The following is a 17,411-nucleotide window of genomic DNA, read 5'->3' as shown; positions in this document are numbered from 1 at the left end:
CACAGAGCATTTTTTTTATGACGAGTTGAGTTGATGGTGAGAGTTAGAGCTGGTGATCAGCGCTCAAACTTGTGCTTATATTTATGTATTTCAGTTTGCTGAAATGTTCATATGAAACCAGACTTTCCACACCCCACCACCCAAAAAAAAAAAAAAAGACAACACAAAAAAAAACGCTTGAGATAAATTTCCGCATGTTCCAAATCTATTAGTTTGCCAGGATATCCGCCCAAATCCTTCCACTGTGACCATTAATGGAAGACTTTATCACATTGGCAAAAATCTGGCCATCAATTCGATACCTGTGTTGGGAACTTTTCTTTAAATCTAAAATGATAATTTATTAAATTATTTTTGTAAAAATAGCCAACATAAAAGAGGGTTTAGCAGGTGCAGAAAGTAATTCTGTCCTAGAATATTTTTAAATTATGCTTTTAATGATATTAAATAAAAGTGTATTTTAACAAGTGACCTGAATTTTGAGAGTTGTTAAATCTTGCTGAACTCTATAGTGGTTACAAATTCAAAAACCTTTCAAAAAATCTGATAAACATTGGTACTTTAGTTCTAACCTTCTCATTATAAATTAATTGTGTTCGTCAGCATCAAAAAAGGTCGAAAGAACACACACATACAGATGTGCATATTTTTACTGCTATTGTCGGTTAGTCATCATTTTTTCCCCTCATAGAAGCTGTGTTAGTTCTTTCATTAGCAGGGTACACTTTTCTTGTATTCTAAGTTAACAGAACTCATCTCAGCTTCTCTTCACCCAAAGGCAATTTTCCAAACATCAGCCAGCTATTTCAGCTGATGCTTTTTTCCGGTACTCAGTGAGTGTTTTGTCTCCTGTGATCTCAAGAAATCACAGCACATCTGTATGTTTTGTCCAACTCACTGACTTTCTTCATCTTTGTTTCTCTGAAAAATTTTGCATTAGTTTGTTTAACTTAGCCTTTGAGAAGTACTGTGGAAAATTCTGACTGATATGGAAGAATTCTGTATAGGCATGATAGTTTGCTCTTTGTTTCTGTTTTTAATGGTATCTTTCAATTTCAGGATGCATTCTACTTCTAGTCACGATGGCCACAAGCATCACAGATCTCAAACATTACCAATAATCCGTGGCAAAAATGCACTTTCTAACCCCAAACTCTTGCAGATGATAGACAGCAGCACTGCAAGTAAGTACAAAAAATTATTTACTTGCATCTGGAATTCTGTGGGATTTGGATCAGGCTCTATACCATTAAATCTGTTTTCATGAGTGACAGTGAAAGACAGCCTGAAGAGAAGAGCCTAAATATAAACAGAGGTGCCGACTTTACCTTTTTATCAGGAGACTAAGAAATCTGAGCTTAAATTTGTTCAAAGCTCATTTAGAAACAAAATTAATTACAATAGCCTGGTATATTTAAATAGCCTTAATGACAAGTTATTCCCCTCTTTCCAGCATCTCTTGCATCTATGGTTATGTACCTTGCTGTACAAGCAGATGTATGCTGGCTGAAATATTACATTTATTAGATCTAGCAATAAAAGTGACTTTTTCATGACAGAGGCTCTTTAAATGATGAGACTGCAGTCATCTATTCCACTTTCCAGTTAGGTTTCTTTCCTCCTTTGAGGACAAATAGAAACGATAAAAGAATATACTCACATGAGTGATGCAGCTGGTAAAAGTTGACTCAAATTCCCTTCCCTTTATCTCCTCTGAGCCGTTTGCTTCAAAATACCCCTTTGGTTAAATGTACAGTTAGGACCCCATCTCTACTGTGCTGAGACTTAGTGACCAGATTGCAGAATTACTTCATCCTTAACTACACTCAGAAGATTGATTGTCATCGTGCTTTTTATATGTTGCAGGCAGCTCCAATGAAACGGACATCGTGCAGTATGTAGACACAGAGGCAAACATCGCTACAGAAGTTTCCCTCACAATCCTTGACCTGTTGTGTCTTTACACTCTGAATCACCAGGTATATTTTGCTGTTTCATTTTCTGCTTGAACTGATGGTATGTGGGATATGTGGTGGAAGGAAAGCTTGGGGCAGCAGGCTTACAGAAAACAAAATGCCTGAGAGAGCAGGATAGGGAAATAAGATATGCCAGTCCTCAGTGAAGGTATCCTATGAAGGAACGGACTTATAGTACCCAACTGAAAAGAAGGATGTGGAAGAAGAGCATCCTACATATCCAGGGCTACGTACAGCCCTGCTCTGCGTGAAAGTGTCGTGCATCTACTAATACGTCACCTTATCTGAATCATGCTTATCCTACTATATTCAGAGATTTTAGACAAAAGATTTCTGAATTGCTTATGATCTATATCTCCAAGTCAGCAGATGGATCCTCTGCCTTTTTAAAAATTGCTCTATGAATATTGGCCCAGGTGACTTGCTGAAGGTCTCACAGCTACAATACAGCAGGCAGCTCCCTTTAGATTTAGTGTCTCCTTTCTGCCACCCTAGCCCTTAAATCTACTGTATACCACCCACAAGTGGGAGTACAGGCATAGGAAAGTTCTGTCCTTGAAAAAGTGCAAGTAAAAGGAGGCTGTAGCAAGCTGGTAATGCCTCATCCACAGAGAATTTACATTGAAAAAAGCATCTACCTAGCAACAGTCTGATGAAAAGTCTAGCAGATCCTTCTTCTGCTTATTCAGTTTAATAACCAGAATGTCCTGTCTTGTCTGTGAACTTTTCAGAGGCAGCTCCAGCAATCTGATTGTCAGAATGCATTGATGAAGAAAGTCTTTGACACACACATGCTCTTTTTGCAAATCAACCAGTCAGCAGCAGCACTCAAGCACGTCTTTGCTGCTCTACGGCTCTTTGTAGGCAAGGTAACTATGGTTCTATTCTGTTAGTCTGACCTATTAATATGTTACAGCAAGTGCAGCTTGAGGACAGTTGGGTACTTGGAAAGAGTTCTGAACTTCGCTGTATTAATACTTGTTCCTGACAAAGATCTTCTTATTTATTTCTGGTTAAAAGTGAGGTCTGTAGTATCTGGTGATGTCATTAGCTTTCACGCTTTTATCACATGTGGAAGAAAGCTTGAAACCCTAGAGGTCCATGGTCTTCATGGCAGATACCTGTCTTGCAGAATTCAGCGGTGAATGGTTACAGCTGTCCCCAGAGGAGCTAGCACTACAGTATTCCATACACTTCACCAAAAGTTCATCCAAACCAATACAGTTTTACAAATACCTTGTTTTCAATGTAGAAGAATTTTTGGACAAAAACATGCTTATGTGTCAAACTGTTCATTTGCTTGCACTGCACATATGTAAATGACCACGGGCAATTAGGCACTTTGTGCCAACTGCAAAGGCTGCACAATTTCCCAGTCATAGACTTAGATGAGATCCTCTTTAAACTAAACCAGAACATAGCACACAGATAACAGTTGCTATGGGGAAGAGAGAATAAGCAAGGCTGCCCTGATCTCCCAGATGTTTCTATGAAACACAACAGTATAGACCAGTTTAAACCATGTGGTCTCCTCCTGGTTGTTAGGGGAAAGGAGGAGGAAGTGCTTCTCCTGGTAATGTAGCTTGAGGACATGGAAATATTAAGTAAACCATCCACAGAGAGCTTTCAATTACATACTAGCCAGGTACGGAAGAACTCTGTGCAATGAGGAGGACAAATAAATACCAAGGATCACCCTTCTCGTTCATCCTGTAGCTCTCAGGATTGACTTCTCTCTTTGTAGTTCTGTGAGGACAGGGATCAGTTGTGATTCCTGCAGCAGAACCTCTCAGGTGGTACTTGAGATCTGTAGCCATGTTCGTTTTCCACCTCTCCTCAATCTGTCTTCTGTTATATTCACTCTGCTGATAAATAAGTATGGTCTGGAGAGCCATCCTTTACTCTCTGTTGTCTCCTGCTGTTCAAACCCTTGACCACAGCAAGTTTGCTGATTTTGCTACTGCAAGTATTTTCTTTCTCCTGAGCAGCTTTTATATTAGTGCAGAACCCCACACATGCTTTTCCTGGTTAGCTATTCTGCATTCCTTGCAGTAGGCTTCTCTGCTTTTATGCTTGCCATGTGCCAGCTGCTGTCTGGACTTCCTGGAGGCCAGTTTGACTGTTGCATTGCATACGGTGTCTGTATGAAAACCTGTGTGCAGTTTTTACTTAATCTTAATTTGCACATGAGATTATGTTTAGCCAGTGGCTAATTCTTTCACTAAACCCTCGTGTGCATGAATATAGAAAAGACTTGGTTTTCCTGGAAGCTTAGCATAAAAAAGTATTGACTCAGAATAACTGGACCTGAGACTGGTGCTAAACATATTCACATGGTTTTTTTCAACAGTTCCCATCAGCATTCTTTCAAGGACAAGCAGATCTATGTGGTTCATTGTGCTATGAAATCCTGAAGTGTTGTAACCATAGGTCACGTTCAACTCAGACAGAGGCATCTGCTCTTCTTTATTTTTTCATGAGAAAGAACTTTGAATTTAACAAGCAGAAATCAATAGTCAGATCCCACCTACAGGTAAGTGAAGTGTGAGATCATCAGTATTTAGCTGATGTGCATTGGTTTTTATCATTATTTTTATGCATTGTAGCAAAGCGATTCTTTTGGAGTCCTCAGACAGGCAATTCTCTGTGGCAGCTTGATTTTTCTGCCAAGACTGAAGACATTGGGCTGGATTCTCTGCTGTTCTTGGGCTGCTTGGCTCTGTTCCAGGGAGAGACAACAGCTGTGAATGTAGCTGCATAGCCAATAAATAGCCAAATAAATGGCTTTTCTTGATTCATATGCATTTCTTAGAGCAGTAAGGACATAGCTGATGAAGGAACTAAACAGAATCTGATAGTATAGTGACAGAAATGTGAAATACAGTAACAATGCGCTTACACTGCAAAATGTGAGCAATTACACATATTGAAAAGATTACTCACAGTCCTTGGGTTTGTATGTGTTATTAGTCTTAAGATAGGTATAAAAGTGCATCTCTGCTAGCCTAGTACATCAAGTCATACTAAAATAGGGATTAAAAACATTCGGAAAATTTGATTTGCTTTGCTAATTGCACCCTGTGTTTGTTCCCCGTCCCCCCCCCCATACAGCTCATCAAAGCAGTGAGCCAGCTGATAGCGGATGCGGGGATTGGCGGATCTCGTTTTCAACATTCACTTGCAATTATAAATAATTTTGCTAATGGAGACAAGCAGATGAAAGTAAGAAACATTTTTTTTTTGTCAATCACTACCCCTTGGAAAAGGTCAACAATTTCAGAGGAGCAACCGTTTCAGTGAATAGAATTGCTGGCTGTTATTAGACAGTGATTTATGCATTCATAGTGTGCCTTTTTCAGGCAGCCTGAAATTCATTAAAATGTTTGTGACTCAGAAGCTTAGTAATCGAAAAGAATTTTTAAAACAAAAAAAGATTTTTATTTGAAAATTATATTGTTATTTACTGCTTGTTTTGTTTGTTTGCCTGATGTCAGAGAAGGTATCATGCATTGTGACTAATGAAACACAGTTGCAGTTGGCAAACAATTTTTAGTCTACAAACCATCCCTTTGGTCTGTTCAGTAAATGTGAGCAAAACCACGCACACAGTTGGGTTTTTTAACAGCTTGCTAAGCCCCTGAAAAAGGCACTTAGCTCTTAGGTTAGTTACCATGGCTATTATATTCATTGTCTGTACTGAAGTTATCAGAAAAGGATTCTAATTTTTTATTTTACAATTCCTGTCCAAACATTTATCAACATGAGTTCTAAATTTTATATTTGGAGGTGGTTTTCTTTCTCTGAAGGTGACTTTAGGGTATCTCCACTGAAGTTAATAATAAAGTTAGTGTAAGCAAATTGGTAGATAATTAGCATAAGTAATTTGATGTTTTATTTAATAAGATGCAGTCACAACTGTATTTGCTTCCATAGTCCAGCTTTAATTTCCCAGCACTGCAGTCAGTCACACTGTGTAACACGCTCGTCCCTGTGTCACCTAGAGGAGGGAACGTTTAATTTCATTTAATTTTTCTGGATGTTTTGACTTTTAAACAAAGGCAACAAGGGGAAAAAAGTCTGAAAATAGAAATCTTATTTCATTATCCATCTGAAAAAGAGAAACTGCAGAGCTGAGTTAAATATTTTGAGAACAGCTGATGAGAGTAATACAAGGACTCTGTTTTAATCTTGCACAGTGTGAGAAGGCCAGGAGCCAGGCTGTTGTGCTTTATTCACTGCGGTGAAACAGGCTGTGAGTGTAGTTAAGCAGGACTATCTATAGCACATGGCGCTGTTCATCAGCTCAAAGTGTACGAGAATCCAGGTCTGGATCCAGCAATCAACTGAAGAACAAATGTTTGTTTGCTGATTCAGTGGACTTGCTGCACAGTGGTACAGCTGGCTGACTGGGATATCTAGTAGGTGCTATGACACATCAGTAAAAAAAGGTCAAGGATTTGTGCACACTGTGTACATACTGTGGAACCGTGACTCTGCTTCGAAGCCTACTGAATTAGAGAAGGGGAAAAAGGTCTTCCATAATGAGGACTTTACCTTGTTCAGGGGTGCGTGCTGCACGTGGCTCTTTGGATGGTTTTAGTGATGTATTGCTTATCTTTCCCGAAGAACGTTAATTTCCCAGCAGAGGTGAAGGATCTGACCAAACGCATCAGAACAGTTTTAATGGCCACAGCTCAGATGAAGGAGCATGAGAAAGACCCCGAGATGCTTGTGGATCTGCAGTACAGCCTAGCAAATTCATACGCCAGCACACCTGAATTACGTAGGACGTGGCTTGAAAGCATGGCCAAGATTCACGCAAGAAATGGAGATTTATCAGAGGTAATGTAAATAAATGAATAATAAATCTCAGTCTTTAGGCTGAGATGTTTTGGTGAAAAGGGCTCTGAAAAACAGATAACAGTAGTGATTCGAGAATCGTACAGTGTCTGTCATATACTTAACAGTAGAGGAAGACAGGTTTGAAAAACACCTAGAGATGTGCTCATTTTCCCAGTTTGCCTAATCGTGACTACCTGATACGTGCTTGAGCAAGATTTGAAAATGTCTGACAGGGAAGCTGTGGTCAGTATCGCATTAGCACCTCTGCTGCTTAACCTGAACAGGCACAGTAGGTGTAGTGTAGATGAGGTGATGCACAGTGCATAATTCACATAAAGGATTTTCTTACACCACCACCCCTCCCCGCTATGGTATAGGAGAGGAGCTTCATTTATAGCACGTTGTCCTTCTCATCAAAAATGAAATGGGTAATGCAGAACTCCAGTACGTAACCGAGGTGTATCTTATTTACTAAGTAATCTCCTTGGTTTTCTTGAGTAAATTTATGCTTTTACCTAAGACACCTAGTGAAATTAACACTCAAGAAGCATTTCATCATTTAATCCTTTATGTATGCTGTAAGTCATACAGCGTAATTTAATATATACATGTATGTTGATTTCTTGTTACAGGCTGCTATGTGCTATATTCATATCGCCGCTCTCATTGCAGAGTACCTGAAAAGAAAGGGTAAGATCTACATATTCAAAACCAATCATGTATCTGTAAACATTATTGTTGAAAATAATTTTTGGCTGCCCTGCTTTCCTTTCTTATATGTAAAGTATTCTTAAAGCTGCTTGAATTCTTCCCAAATATTTTATTTTTAAAATATATCATAAATGATAGTTTTAGCACTGGAAGAGTGAAAGTGTGTGTTCTATGTAAAAAAGGGTTAATTAAATGTTTAGTAAGTTAGTGCTAAAAGAGAATGCTTCACTGGTTAGTCTGTTGTTATTAAATATGCATGTATTAACACATACCAGTAGCAGTGTACTAATACCATCTTACACTATCATAGGTTACTGGAAAATGGAAAAGATTTGTACCTCACGTATGCTCCTGGAAGATGGTCAAGTCTCTGATAGTAATGTGTTACTAACAACTCACAATGGAGGAAGTGAGTGCTCTAACCGTGCCTGTTTATGGGTCAAATAACATAATTAGGGAATCAAATTACTGTTCTCCAGTTGATCTGGAAAAGTATCTACCAAAGTGAAAATATTTATAGTGCATGTTGACAGCTGTAATAGCAAGCAAGTAATGTCGGAAACCTCATATGTTACTTTCCTGATGCTCTTTGGCTGGTTTGATGAATTGCTTAGAATGTCTCTGGTAAAGGGCTTTTTCAGCAAGAGCACGGTCTGCTCATCACCGGCAACAGAAATCCCGCTCGGGTCAATTGGTGTTTAGCACACAAATCCATGTCCGATTCCTTGACTAGCCAAAGCTGGGAGGGCACGGGGGTGGAATTAGTGTCTGGTTATCCATATGTAACTTAGCATAGATAAAGATTTTTTTTGATCTGTGATGCTTATTAGAGAAATAAAGTACAGGCTTGTATTATTAAATGTTTCTATGCCAGTGGTTATTTAGTTTATGAAATGTGTATTTCAAAGTAATTCTCAGCATGAGATATTTTAGCAATTTTCACAAAGAGCAGTATCTGGGGGCAAGGACAAATATCTGGGAAAGAAAAAACTGTTAGTTTTGGAAAGACCATGGTTTTCCGATACATTTGGAAGTGTTTGTGGGCGAGATGAAAAAACGCGTCCATTTAGAAGGAAGCTTTGTGTGAAGAGCAGTATTTTGTAGATGGTTGACTAGTGCTAAAATACTTTGCATGAATAACAGATCACAGTAGGTGGAGTGAAGAACTTGCGGGTCATTTATTTTCAAAACTTGACAGAGGGGAAGGAGCCCCTCTGTCTCATTGTATAAAGGTTATCTTTTTAATTGTGCCTTACTAGCATTTTCCTACTTTTAAATTGAACACGAACCACTCAGGAGTTCTTCACCTCCACTGGTAGGTTTACCTTCACCATTCAAGAGTGGTAGTAAAATCTTTGTGGGTCAGTCTCTGCCTGATCTGTAATGTGCAATGCCTGTGTAAGTTGTTTTTCAACCATTGCACTAAGGCCCCAGTTTAGCAAATATTAAATGTAAGCTCAGTTTTAATCCTTGCAAGCCTTCCCATCAGCAGCTTCTGCCTCCAAGCCTGAGCTTTCTGCAAGAGGGTTCCTCAGTTAGGGCTGCGGTTCCCCTGCTGACCCTGGAGAGGCTAAGGAGAGCCACTGCCAGGGTGTTCTCGAGCCCAGCAAAGGCACACTGTGCTCCGGAGCAGCCGTCTCCCCATCAGCTGCAGTGAGCTCGGGGCAACTCTGCCCCTCTTGCTTAGGAAATCTTACAGGTGGGATGAGTGCAGGTCCCAGCACATAGCGTTAAGTGTCTGTAGGTCAGGCCAGGAGTCACAGCTCTGGTTTCACAAGTATAAATTGTCTCTCCTAAGCCTGTGATGATAATTCCTGTATAGATGAGTGTTCCACATGTAGTTTTACAAGGACTGCCAGCACTGTACAGCTAAGGAACCAAAATGCCAAAGAGAGGAATAAGATTGCATCAGGAAAATGTTATACTTACACTTTGCATGGACAAGAGGATTTATGTCATAGAGAAGATGTGTAATAGTCTCATAAATTCAGTCAGTTCCATTTGTGCTTCTCATCACTTGGGCTCTGAAAAAAGTGACTAATCCAGTCAAATAAAATCTCTCTGTTTTAATGGCATCCAATAACTTTTTGAATTTTCTGGTTATTCAGCCATTAATTGACATTGTTATGACTTGCACTTCAAGGCTTATTTTCCATGGGATGGCCTGCTTTTCTGAGCATTACCCCCAACATTAAAGAAGAAGGTGCTATGAAGGAAGACTCTGGGATGCAAGATACTCCCTATAATGAGGTCAGCAGCATTAACATTTATATACTTGTTCTATATTAACAGAGGGTGTTATTTCTAATGGATGCCTTTGCATGTTAGAACTAATTATAGTGAGAGTGTACTTCACGCAGTACTAAAAGACGCACAACTTTTGAGTGAAATGTCATAGCTGTTGTACTAGATAGCAGGGATAGGTGTTTAGCTAACCAGAACATTAAGTACCAGAGCTGGAAGTTAGGGCAGGGGGGAGCCCATGAAGCAAACGTGTCCTTCTGAATGAGACATCAGGTATTCAAGTATTTTCATGTTACTGTTATTTCAGGATATTTTATCCAAAGAAGAGCTATGTCACCAATACCTTATCAAACATTCTGTCATTGAAATAAACCTTAATACAGAAGATACTCGCTATTTTATTTTTGTTCTGTATGTCCTTTTACTTCATTTCTATTAATGAAATGCCATCAGCTGTGGAGTCACTGAACTATATTTGTGGAATTGCAGAATGTTCTTGTGGAGCAGCTGGAGTTGTGTGTTGAATACCTGTGGAAGTCTGAGAGATATGAGCTTATTGCTGAGGTTAACAAGCCTATCATTGCTGTTTTTGAGAAGCAGAGGGACTTTAAAGTAAGTTGGTTTTGTCTGTTGTTTTTTTTTTTTCATTAAAACAAGAGTAAAGATCAAAATTTTGGGGGGGGAAAAAGTGCTTTCTTTAAAATGAATGGTTTTATTCTTCCTGTCTGTAATTTCTCCTTTTAATGCTTTGGGCTGTGAGTAAATGAAAAACTCTGGTACCATACCTTCCTCTTTCCAGCATCAGTACTACAGTATATCAACAAAAAATTTTCAAACAAACCTCTTGTGTTAGCCAGTAGATGTAAATTTATACATGTGGTTTTAAACCAAGAGCACATTTGCATTATATTTAAGTTTAGAAACTGCTGATAAATTGTGTGAACTCTTCAGAATTCCAGGGTTTCCTTATTTTTTATTTACCTGGAAATTTCAATACATAATGGATAACCAGATGATAATCCCCAGTACTGATTTTTCTGGTTTTAAAATAAAAAAAGCAGTTAGGTAGCTATAAGTTGTATGCTGAGGAAGCAGGTCCTCGGATTTAAACTTAGTTGAAATTTTGGTTTACTGTCCCAAGAAAGTTCTTTTTAGTGGTAATTGTGGATAGCGTATCTTTGTGGATAGCATCTTTGTACTGGGTCGGGAGCTGACTGGAGTTATTGGCACCCTGCTCCCAACTACACATGGATTTTCTGACCTCTTAGTAGGTCCCTACCACTGGCAACTGGTGGGATGCTTGCCTTCCTGTGTGACCCTGTACACAAAGGCACCCGCTGCCACAAAACTGTGTGCTCAGAAGAGGACAGAGACCTTGAAATGGATCTTTAGTGACTGCTGACAAGTTAAACCTTAGCATGTGCAGCCATCTTTGCAAAGGTTTGGTAATCCAGTTAAGACAAGCCATGCTTGCGTAGAGCCTTTGCATCACTTCCCAAAGTACTTGTGCTCTCTCACTTCCCCTGGCTCTCCTTGTTTCTTAATGTAGAGACTGTCTGATTTGTACTACGACATCCACCGCTCATATCTGAAGGTTGCGGAAGTAGTGAACTCTGAAAAACGTCTCTTTGGACGATATTACCGTGTTGCATTTTATGGGCAGGTAAGTCAACTTGTGTTCTTTTGTCTCCACAGATTCCCAGATTTCAGCCACATTTTCTAATCCTGATATATTTCAGGGAAGCTAAAACAGGGAAACACTTGTCAGTGAATCATGGGGTAGAAAGTGCCTCGTAGGTCATACTCTAAGGAGGTTTTTACTCAGAAGAGAGAGCACTCAGTTGCATCTGTGTAAACTGCTGCTATGAATTTAGTGGTGTAACGGAGAACAGACCTGTACATCAGCTATAGTTCTTGACTTCGTCAAGCAAGGCTGAGACTGAGGTGGGGCAGGCTTTTTTCAGAGTAAAACTTAAAATAAAGCCAGATAGACATCTTTGATATACGGCCCTCTCTTCAAATAGAGCTTGAAGCAGAGCAGTATGCAGTAGATGTTTTGTTGTGTTTCCCTCTGACTTCTGCTTTCAGGTCACCTCTGATTCTGTGCAATATACTGTAGAGTAGTTTTATTCCCTTTGCTGTGCTTCAGCATCCTCAAAGCATTATTTTGTGCTTTCTCCTACTACAAACCAGTGTAGCAATACAGCGTGTTCTTTTAAGACCTGGTTTTGGCAAGCACACAATCTCCTTTACTCTAAAATAATAAGGTGTGTAAACAACAGATTGATGTGAATCATTCTGTTTGCTAATTAGATTTTAATGCAGAAATTTGCTCTTTTCTCCTTTTGAACTTATTCAAGGCTGTGGTAAGTCTAGTTCTTTTGCATGTTTTGTTTAATTCTCCTCACACGTCCTCCATCCTTCCCTGTACTGTTACTTAATATTAACTTTCCTGTGCTCTCAGTTCTTTGGTTCATGGCAGATGAAATAACATCGTTTCATTCATTGTTGCATCCTGCGAACTAATTTTTATTTGTTCAATTACCTGAATTACCAAGCTGTATCTGTTGCCATGTTGTGTGTGCACTGTGGGGCCCAATGCTGCGTCACCTCATCTCAGTGGAAGTTTTTCTCTTAGCTTCACTGGGATTGGACCCCTTTTTCCTCTGTTGAAAAGCCTGGTGTAGCATTAATGCTGTTTGAATGGAAGCCTGCTTTCCTGGCCTGTGCGGTCTCCGACATATGGCAGTGGTAACTGGAGCACTCTGGGCAGGGTGCAGCAACCTGCCTGATAGTCCCTTGTAGGAGCAAGCAAATTGGGAGTCAGAGGGCAATGGCAAGTCCTTCCTCAAAACAGGTGCAGCAGAGGGGGAAATGGGACTCTCCTACTTGCAACCTCTTGCCAGGGCTCTCCCGGGGCAGCTACTTGTAAGTGGGCCATTTAACTGCAGCAGTTCTGCTGAACTGGGTTAAAATCATTGTTACAGTGCAATGACTTTTCAGCTGCCAGCGCCACAAGGACAACTTCATCTAAACAGCTTTAGTGCTCTAAAGCATATGACTTCTTCATAGCTGCATATTGCTCGGTCTGTTCCCTGGTGTCCCTAGACACTGAGCTCTAAATGCAAACAAGCACAGCTTCCTCCTTTCCTTTTGTGGAAGAGATGTTATGTGGTAGAAAGTGGGACTGCTCGGTATTGCTCCTTGCAGAGGCATAGTGACAAAAGTGTATAGCACAGTGCAAATAATTAAAGGTAGATCATTCCCATTAGCATTACTTGTGCCTCATTTACCAAAGAAAATAGGCGTGGGTGTGCAGAACTGATTAAGGAGGGTTTACCAGCACACAAAGCACCATGGCAGGTGTGGGAGCTACAGATGAAGCTTGACCTGGAATGAAAGACAGAGAGGACAGTCTGTTCCCATACACCGATTGTCCCTGCACATTTTTACCTTTGGAAGATTTCCTTTACATATTTGTGTTAGTCCCTTTTTCCCTGTGCCACTTGCTTCTATTTTGGCTGTGCAAGTGGACAGAAAGGTATGAGGCCTTTCCACCTTTCTGCTGCCAAGAGTAATGCAGGCCTCCATGCTGAAAGCAGTCTCAGTGCCCAATTCATCTGAAACATTAAAAGCAATTCCCTCTTTTTGTGCTTCTGGCAGACTTTGCACACTTCCTCCCAAAAGCTAATGGTTGCAGGTTTTACTAGTATTACAGTTAAACCAGTGTAAACCAGTAAGAATCACTCTGCTTGGGCCACTACAAAGGAAATGCCCCAGAAGAAAACTCGATATGCAGGTATGGGATGCTCGGTATGCAGGTATGGGATTCATTTTCAGTCTTACACGTACATTGTTCAATAAAATACCTGTGCGTAGATACATAGGTAAGCATACACATATAAAAAAAAAAAGTGTTATTACACATATGCATTTATTCATTAAACATTTTAATTAATTACATCAATAATAGATATACACATATATATGTTTTGTAAAAATAGAACACTGCTGTTCCTTAACTGAAATAAAAACTGCAGAAAAAACAGATGAAAAAACAAAAGAATACTGCAAATACTGTTTGCAGGGAGAATTTTGAGGGTTCTTAGTGGAAAAAGAAAATTTGCATCTGCATCTGAAAACCATTCTTCTTCATGCAAAGGTAGAGACAGTATTTGGTTACTGCATTGCTGCAGGGACCATCTAGAAAGATGGCTTGAATGAATGTAGTGCTTAGTGAGGATGTAGTCGATTGTTTTCGCCAGAGCGCTTTATTTGCCAGCTCAGAGAGCCAGATCTCATGGCAGCTGGTGTTTTAGATTGCAAACTCTGTTAAGGGCCTTTGGTGACAACATCTCATTGCACCACCAACACCACCAAGTGGCCACACTAGCCAGTGCTTACGATTTTATTTACAGATTAGTGTTTTGAGAAGTCAAGATCTTTCTTGAATTTAAAAGAAAAAAAAGCTGCTGTGCTAGGTAAAGGTAGAGCTGAGGTTTTGTTCTATCTGTGCAGGAGGCTGTAGAAGTTGGAGGGCAGATTTTCACAGCAGTAAGCTGCCTGCAGGTTTAAATCTGAAGATCAGATGATGTGTCCCCTTTTCCAAATGTGATAAAAACAGCTGTGGCTTCCTTACTAAAAAATGCAACATGCTCACTTACCATAGGAGGTGATGCTCACTTGATACCGATAGGGAAGGATCCCTTAAATGCTAATTCTTGGCAGGTAAAACAGAGGCTTTACCTTGGCACATCAACTGCAGGGACAGTGTGTATTCTTCTAGCAAAGGGCAGAGAAGAGTGAGATTTACTGTGAGCTCCAAGGGTATGCGGGGAGTTAAAAAGCCTTTTCTGTGCTCCCACGGAGGCAATCCTGGGTCACAACTTGACTCTCAGTAGAAACCAATAACCTGTTGTCCAGGAGGTCGTCTCCCTTCCATTGCATTCAGCTGCTATGTGTAATAATTTTCCTCTGTAAGGCTGCATTATTCTTGCAGGGCAAAAGCAACCAGTATGAAAATAATCTAGGGATACGCATTGATAATGTGACCTTGGCTGCTGAATATTTTAAAATCCTGAAACTGGAGGATATTTGGCTCCTAAAAAGTATTTAATCTTACTTTCAGTAATGTTTGCCAGACATATAGCATATGGCAGGCATGATTATTTATAGCTCACAATTAACTTCTGCTTGTCACTTGTCAGCTGAAATACTGTAGGGAGTATGTACTTAAATAATGTCTCTTGCACTAGAGACAAGACTAAATCTGTTGTTTGGTTTCAGGTTGGTTTTTCTTTTTTTTAAGCAAAACAGTTAATACAGATATCATCTTAGTGTGCCATGCAGCATCAGCACAGCAATTTGGCACTTGCACATAAACACTGTGTTCCAGTGTGCAAATGTACACAGAATCAGTGTTTAAAAGGATAAACTATACTCTAGTTTGCTATGTGATTAATTTGGAAAACATGAGGCATTTTGTTGAAAACATCTACTAGTAATAGAAAACAGATGGTTTTTGACAGAAGCAGTCCTGAGTAGCGTGTTTGAGTATGGTTGCATGAGACTAATGAGGTTTTCCCACATAAAGCAGTTTTGCTTCAGTGGAAACAAGATCAGAAACCAGGTTATGATCCTGCAGATCTCTTCTGAGTGAAATCAACAGAAAGTCAATTGCCTGCCCAGCTCAGTAAATGTTTATAGGGTGTCAGCTTTTGACCTATAGATTTGTTCTATAATTACCTGTGAAGTTCTTCATATGCCTATGGAGTTTAATTGATAATATTGTTAAAACTTGTGCAGTGTTAGAAGGTCACTGTGAGACTGATTAAGATACTATCAGACAAGCTGCTGTTGCTGCTATTAATCATAGGTTTCCAGCAGTGCCCGTGTTGCCGTTGGCACTTGCCAAATTAAAAGACAATTTTATTGCCCTTGTCTTTACGGAAGGAGAAGCCAAAGGTGCACATATTTGTTAATCCCTATTGAAACAAAACTTAGGGGTTTTTTCCCTAAATAAATATTGAAATTTACAGCTAATTTATTTCAATTCTGTATATTTTTGTGAAGATTTGCCTATAATTTTAGTGGCCAAAGTTGAAATACACTTCAACATGAAAAGGCTGGATTTTGCATGAGTACCTTCCAAAGAGATTTTGGAGGTATCTCTTGACTTCACTCACCTGTGCTTCTCTTTTTCAGCAGATGGCAGTTTGCCTAGGCATATTGTAGAATTAGCTATCCAAACCATGTCGTGTTAAGTTTAAAGGGCCTTGGGTCTGACATTAATACTGTCTTCCTTTCCCCTTTATTTTCCTCTGGGTCTCTTTGCATTAAGGTGAAAGGAGGAGGCTTTGGGTACAGCTGCAGTGGCTAACACTGCCAGATTTCAGCAGCAGCATATGAAATCCTAGGAGGAGGGCTGGTGCTGCTCATGGTGTTGGGATAAATCCAGTCCTTGTTAATAGGGCACCTGCTGCTTTCTGCTCAGCTGGGAAAGCTTCTCCTGGAGTGTTGATGTACATGTTCATCATGTAGCAGTGGAGTGTCTCACCTGCACATGATGCAACGTTGTGTTAATTTTCTGCAATCGGCATTTCTTCTGAAGCCTTACAAGTTCTTGTTCAGCTCTGCCAAGTCCCCCCAGTGTAATAAGTAAATGACCTTAACAAGATCGAGCTTTTTTGCAAAGGAGCTCAGTCTGTGTGTCTTTTGGGGTTTTTTTTGTTGGTTGGGGTTTTTTTTCTTTTCAAATGTAAATAATTTACTAATTATCTCTGAAAATGGTGCAATTCCATATGGCCTTTCAAGATGCCACCAGAGTTCCTTTTCAGCTGCCCTGAACAGATGCAGACCAGTTCACAGGTGCTCCCCATGCAATGGCCCTGCTCATCGCTGTGGGCAGGAGTGCCGGCACGTTGCCGTGGGCAGCAGTGCCCTGCACGATGCCCAGCCTTTGCCTGCACACGTACGTCCCAGATAGGGTGTGCTGGAGGTTGCATGCTGCACACACCCTGGCTGGGCATCCATCCAGCAAACAGCTGTTACACTCGTGTTCTGTTAGCGTAGTGCTTCCAAAATAGTTAATTTAACCAAATGATTAAAATTAAAAGAATTTTTCATGTCTAATTTTTAATTCATTAGGGTTTTTTCATCATACACACATCAGCATTCTCAACAAACCACTTTAACTCTTTAAAGAGCTAGGTCTTTTGCATGAATAAATGTGTATGAGTTATTTCCTGGGTAACTTCGGAGATACCAGACCGGTATAAAGTCAGGCCTCTAGGTATGTGTCTGCTAGGAGTGGAGAGAGGTAAGCTTTTAACTTAGGTGCCGGAAATGGCATACTGGAGGCTCTGGTGGGTATACAGGCAGCCTCGATTCCTGATGTAAGCACCTTGTTTAGGCTTTCCCCTGCCTGTTCTGTTCACTGTATTCTTCCATTTCTTTCCAAACAGGGGTTTTTTGAAGAAGAGGAAGGTAAAGAGTATATCTATAAAGAACCTAAATTAACAGGATTGTCTGAGATCTCTCAAAGGCTGATGAAACTTTATGCAGACAAGTTTGGAATAGATAACGTGAAGATCATCCAGGATTCCAACAAGGTACGAAAGGCATGCGGTTCTTGCGCAA

The 17,411-nt window shown here is 40.0% G+C and overlaps 1 protein-coding gene across 5 annotated transcripts in view; it reads left to right on the top strand.

Annotated features, from left to right (window-relative positions):
* DOCK10 (dedicator of cytokinesis 10) overlaps nt 1-17,411 on the top strand; it is a 165,811-nt gene that overhangs the window by 139,120 nt on the left and 9,280 nt on the right. For 4 of the 5 annotated variants that reach the window (XM_064457385.1, XM_064457383.1, XM_064457384.1 and 1 more), the window contains exons 40-51: nt 1,060-1,184; nt 1,867-1,979; nt 2,708-2,845; nt 4,327-4,509; nt 5,088-5,198; nt 6,603-6,818; nt 7,451-7,508; nt 7,840-7,938; nt 9,673-9,779; nt 10,263-10,385; nt 11,323-11,436; nt 17,237-17,383. In XM_064457385.1, the coding sequence (XP_064313455.1) occupies nt 1,060-1,184; nt 1,867-1,979; nt 2,708-2,845; nt 4,327-4,509; nt 5,088-5,198; nt 6,603-6,818; nt 7,451-7,508; nt 7,840-7,938; nt 9,673-9,779; nt 10,263-10,385; nt 11,323-11,436; nt 17,237-17,383 (1,534 nt within the window). The remainder of the gene's footprint in view (nt 1-1,059; nt 1,185-1,866; nt 1,980-2,707; nt 2,846-4,326; nt 4,510-5,087; nt 5,199-6,602; nt 6,819-7,450; nt 7,509-7,839; nt 7,939-9,672; nt 9,780-10,262; nt 10,386-11,322; nt 11,437-17,236; nt 17,384-17,411) is intronic. The other variant, XM_064457387.1, reaches the window with a different exon arrangement.

The sequence above is a fragment of the Phalacrocorax carbo genome, chromosome 7, assembly GCF_963921805.1.
Source record: "Phalacrocorax carbo chromosome 7, bPhaCar2.1, whole genome shotgun sequence".
Taxonomy (NCBI): Eukaryota; Metazoa; Chordata; class Aves; order Suliformes; family Phalacrocoracidae; genus Phalacrocorax; species Phalacrocorax carbo.
Note: the sequence above shows the minus strand (reverse complement) of the source record. Positions and strands in the feature narration are given on the sequence as shown.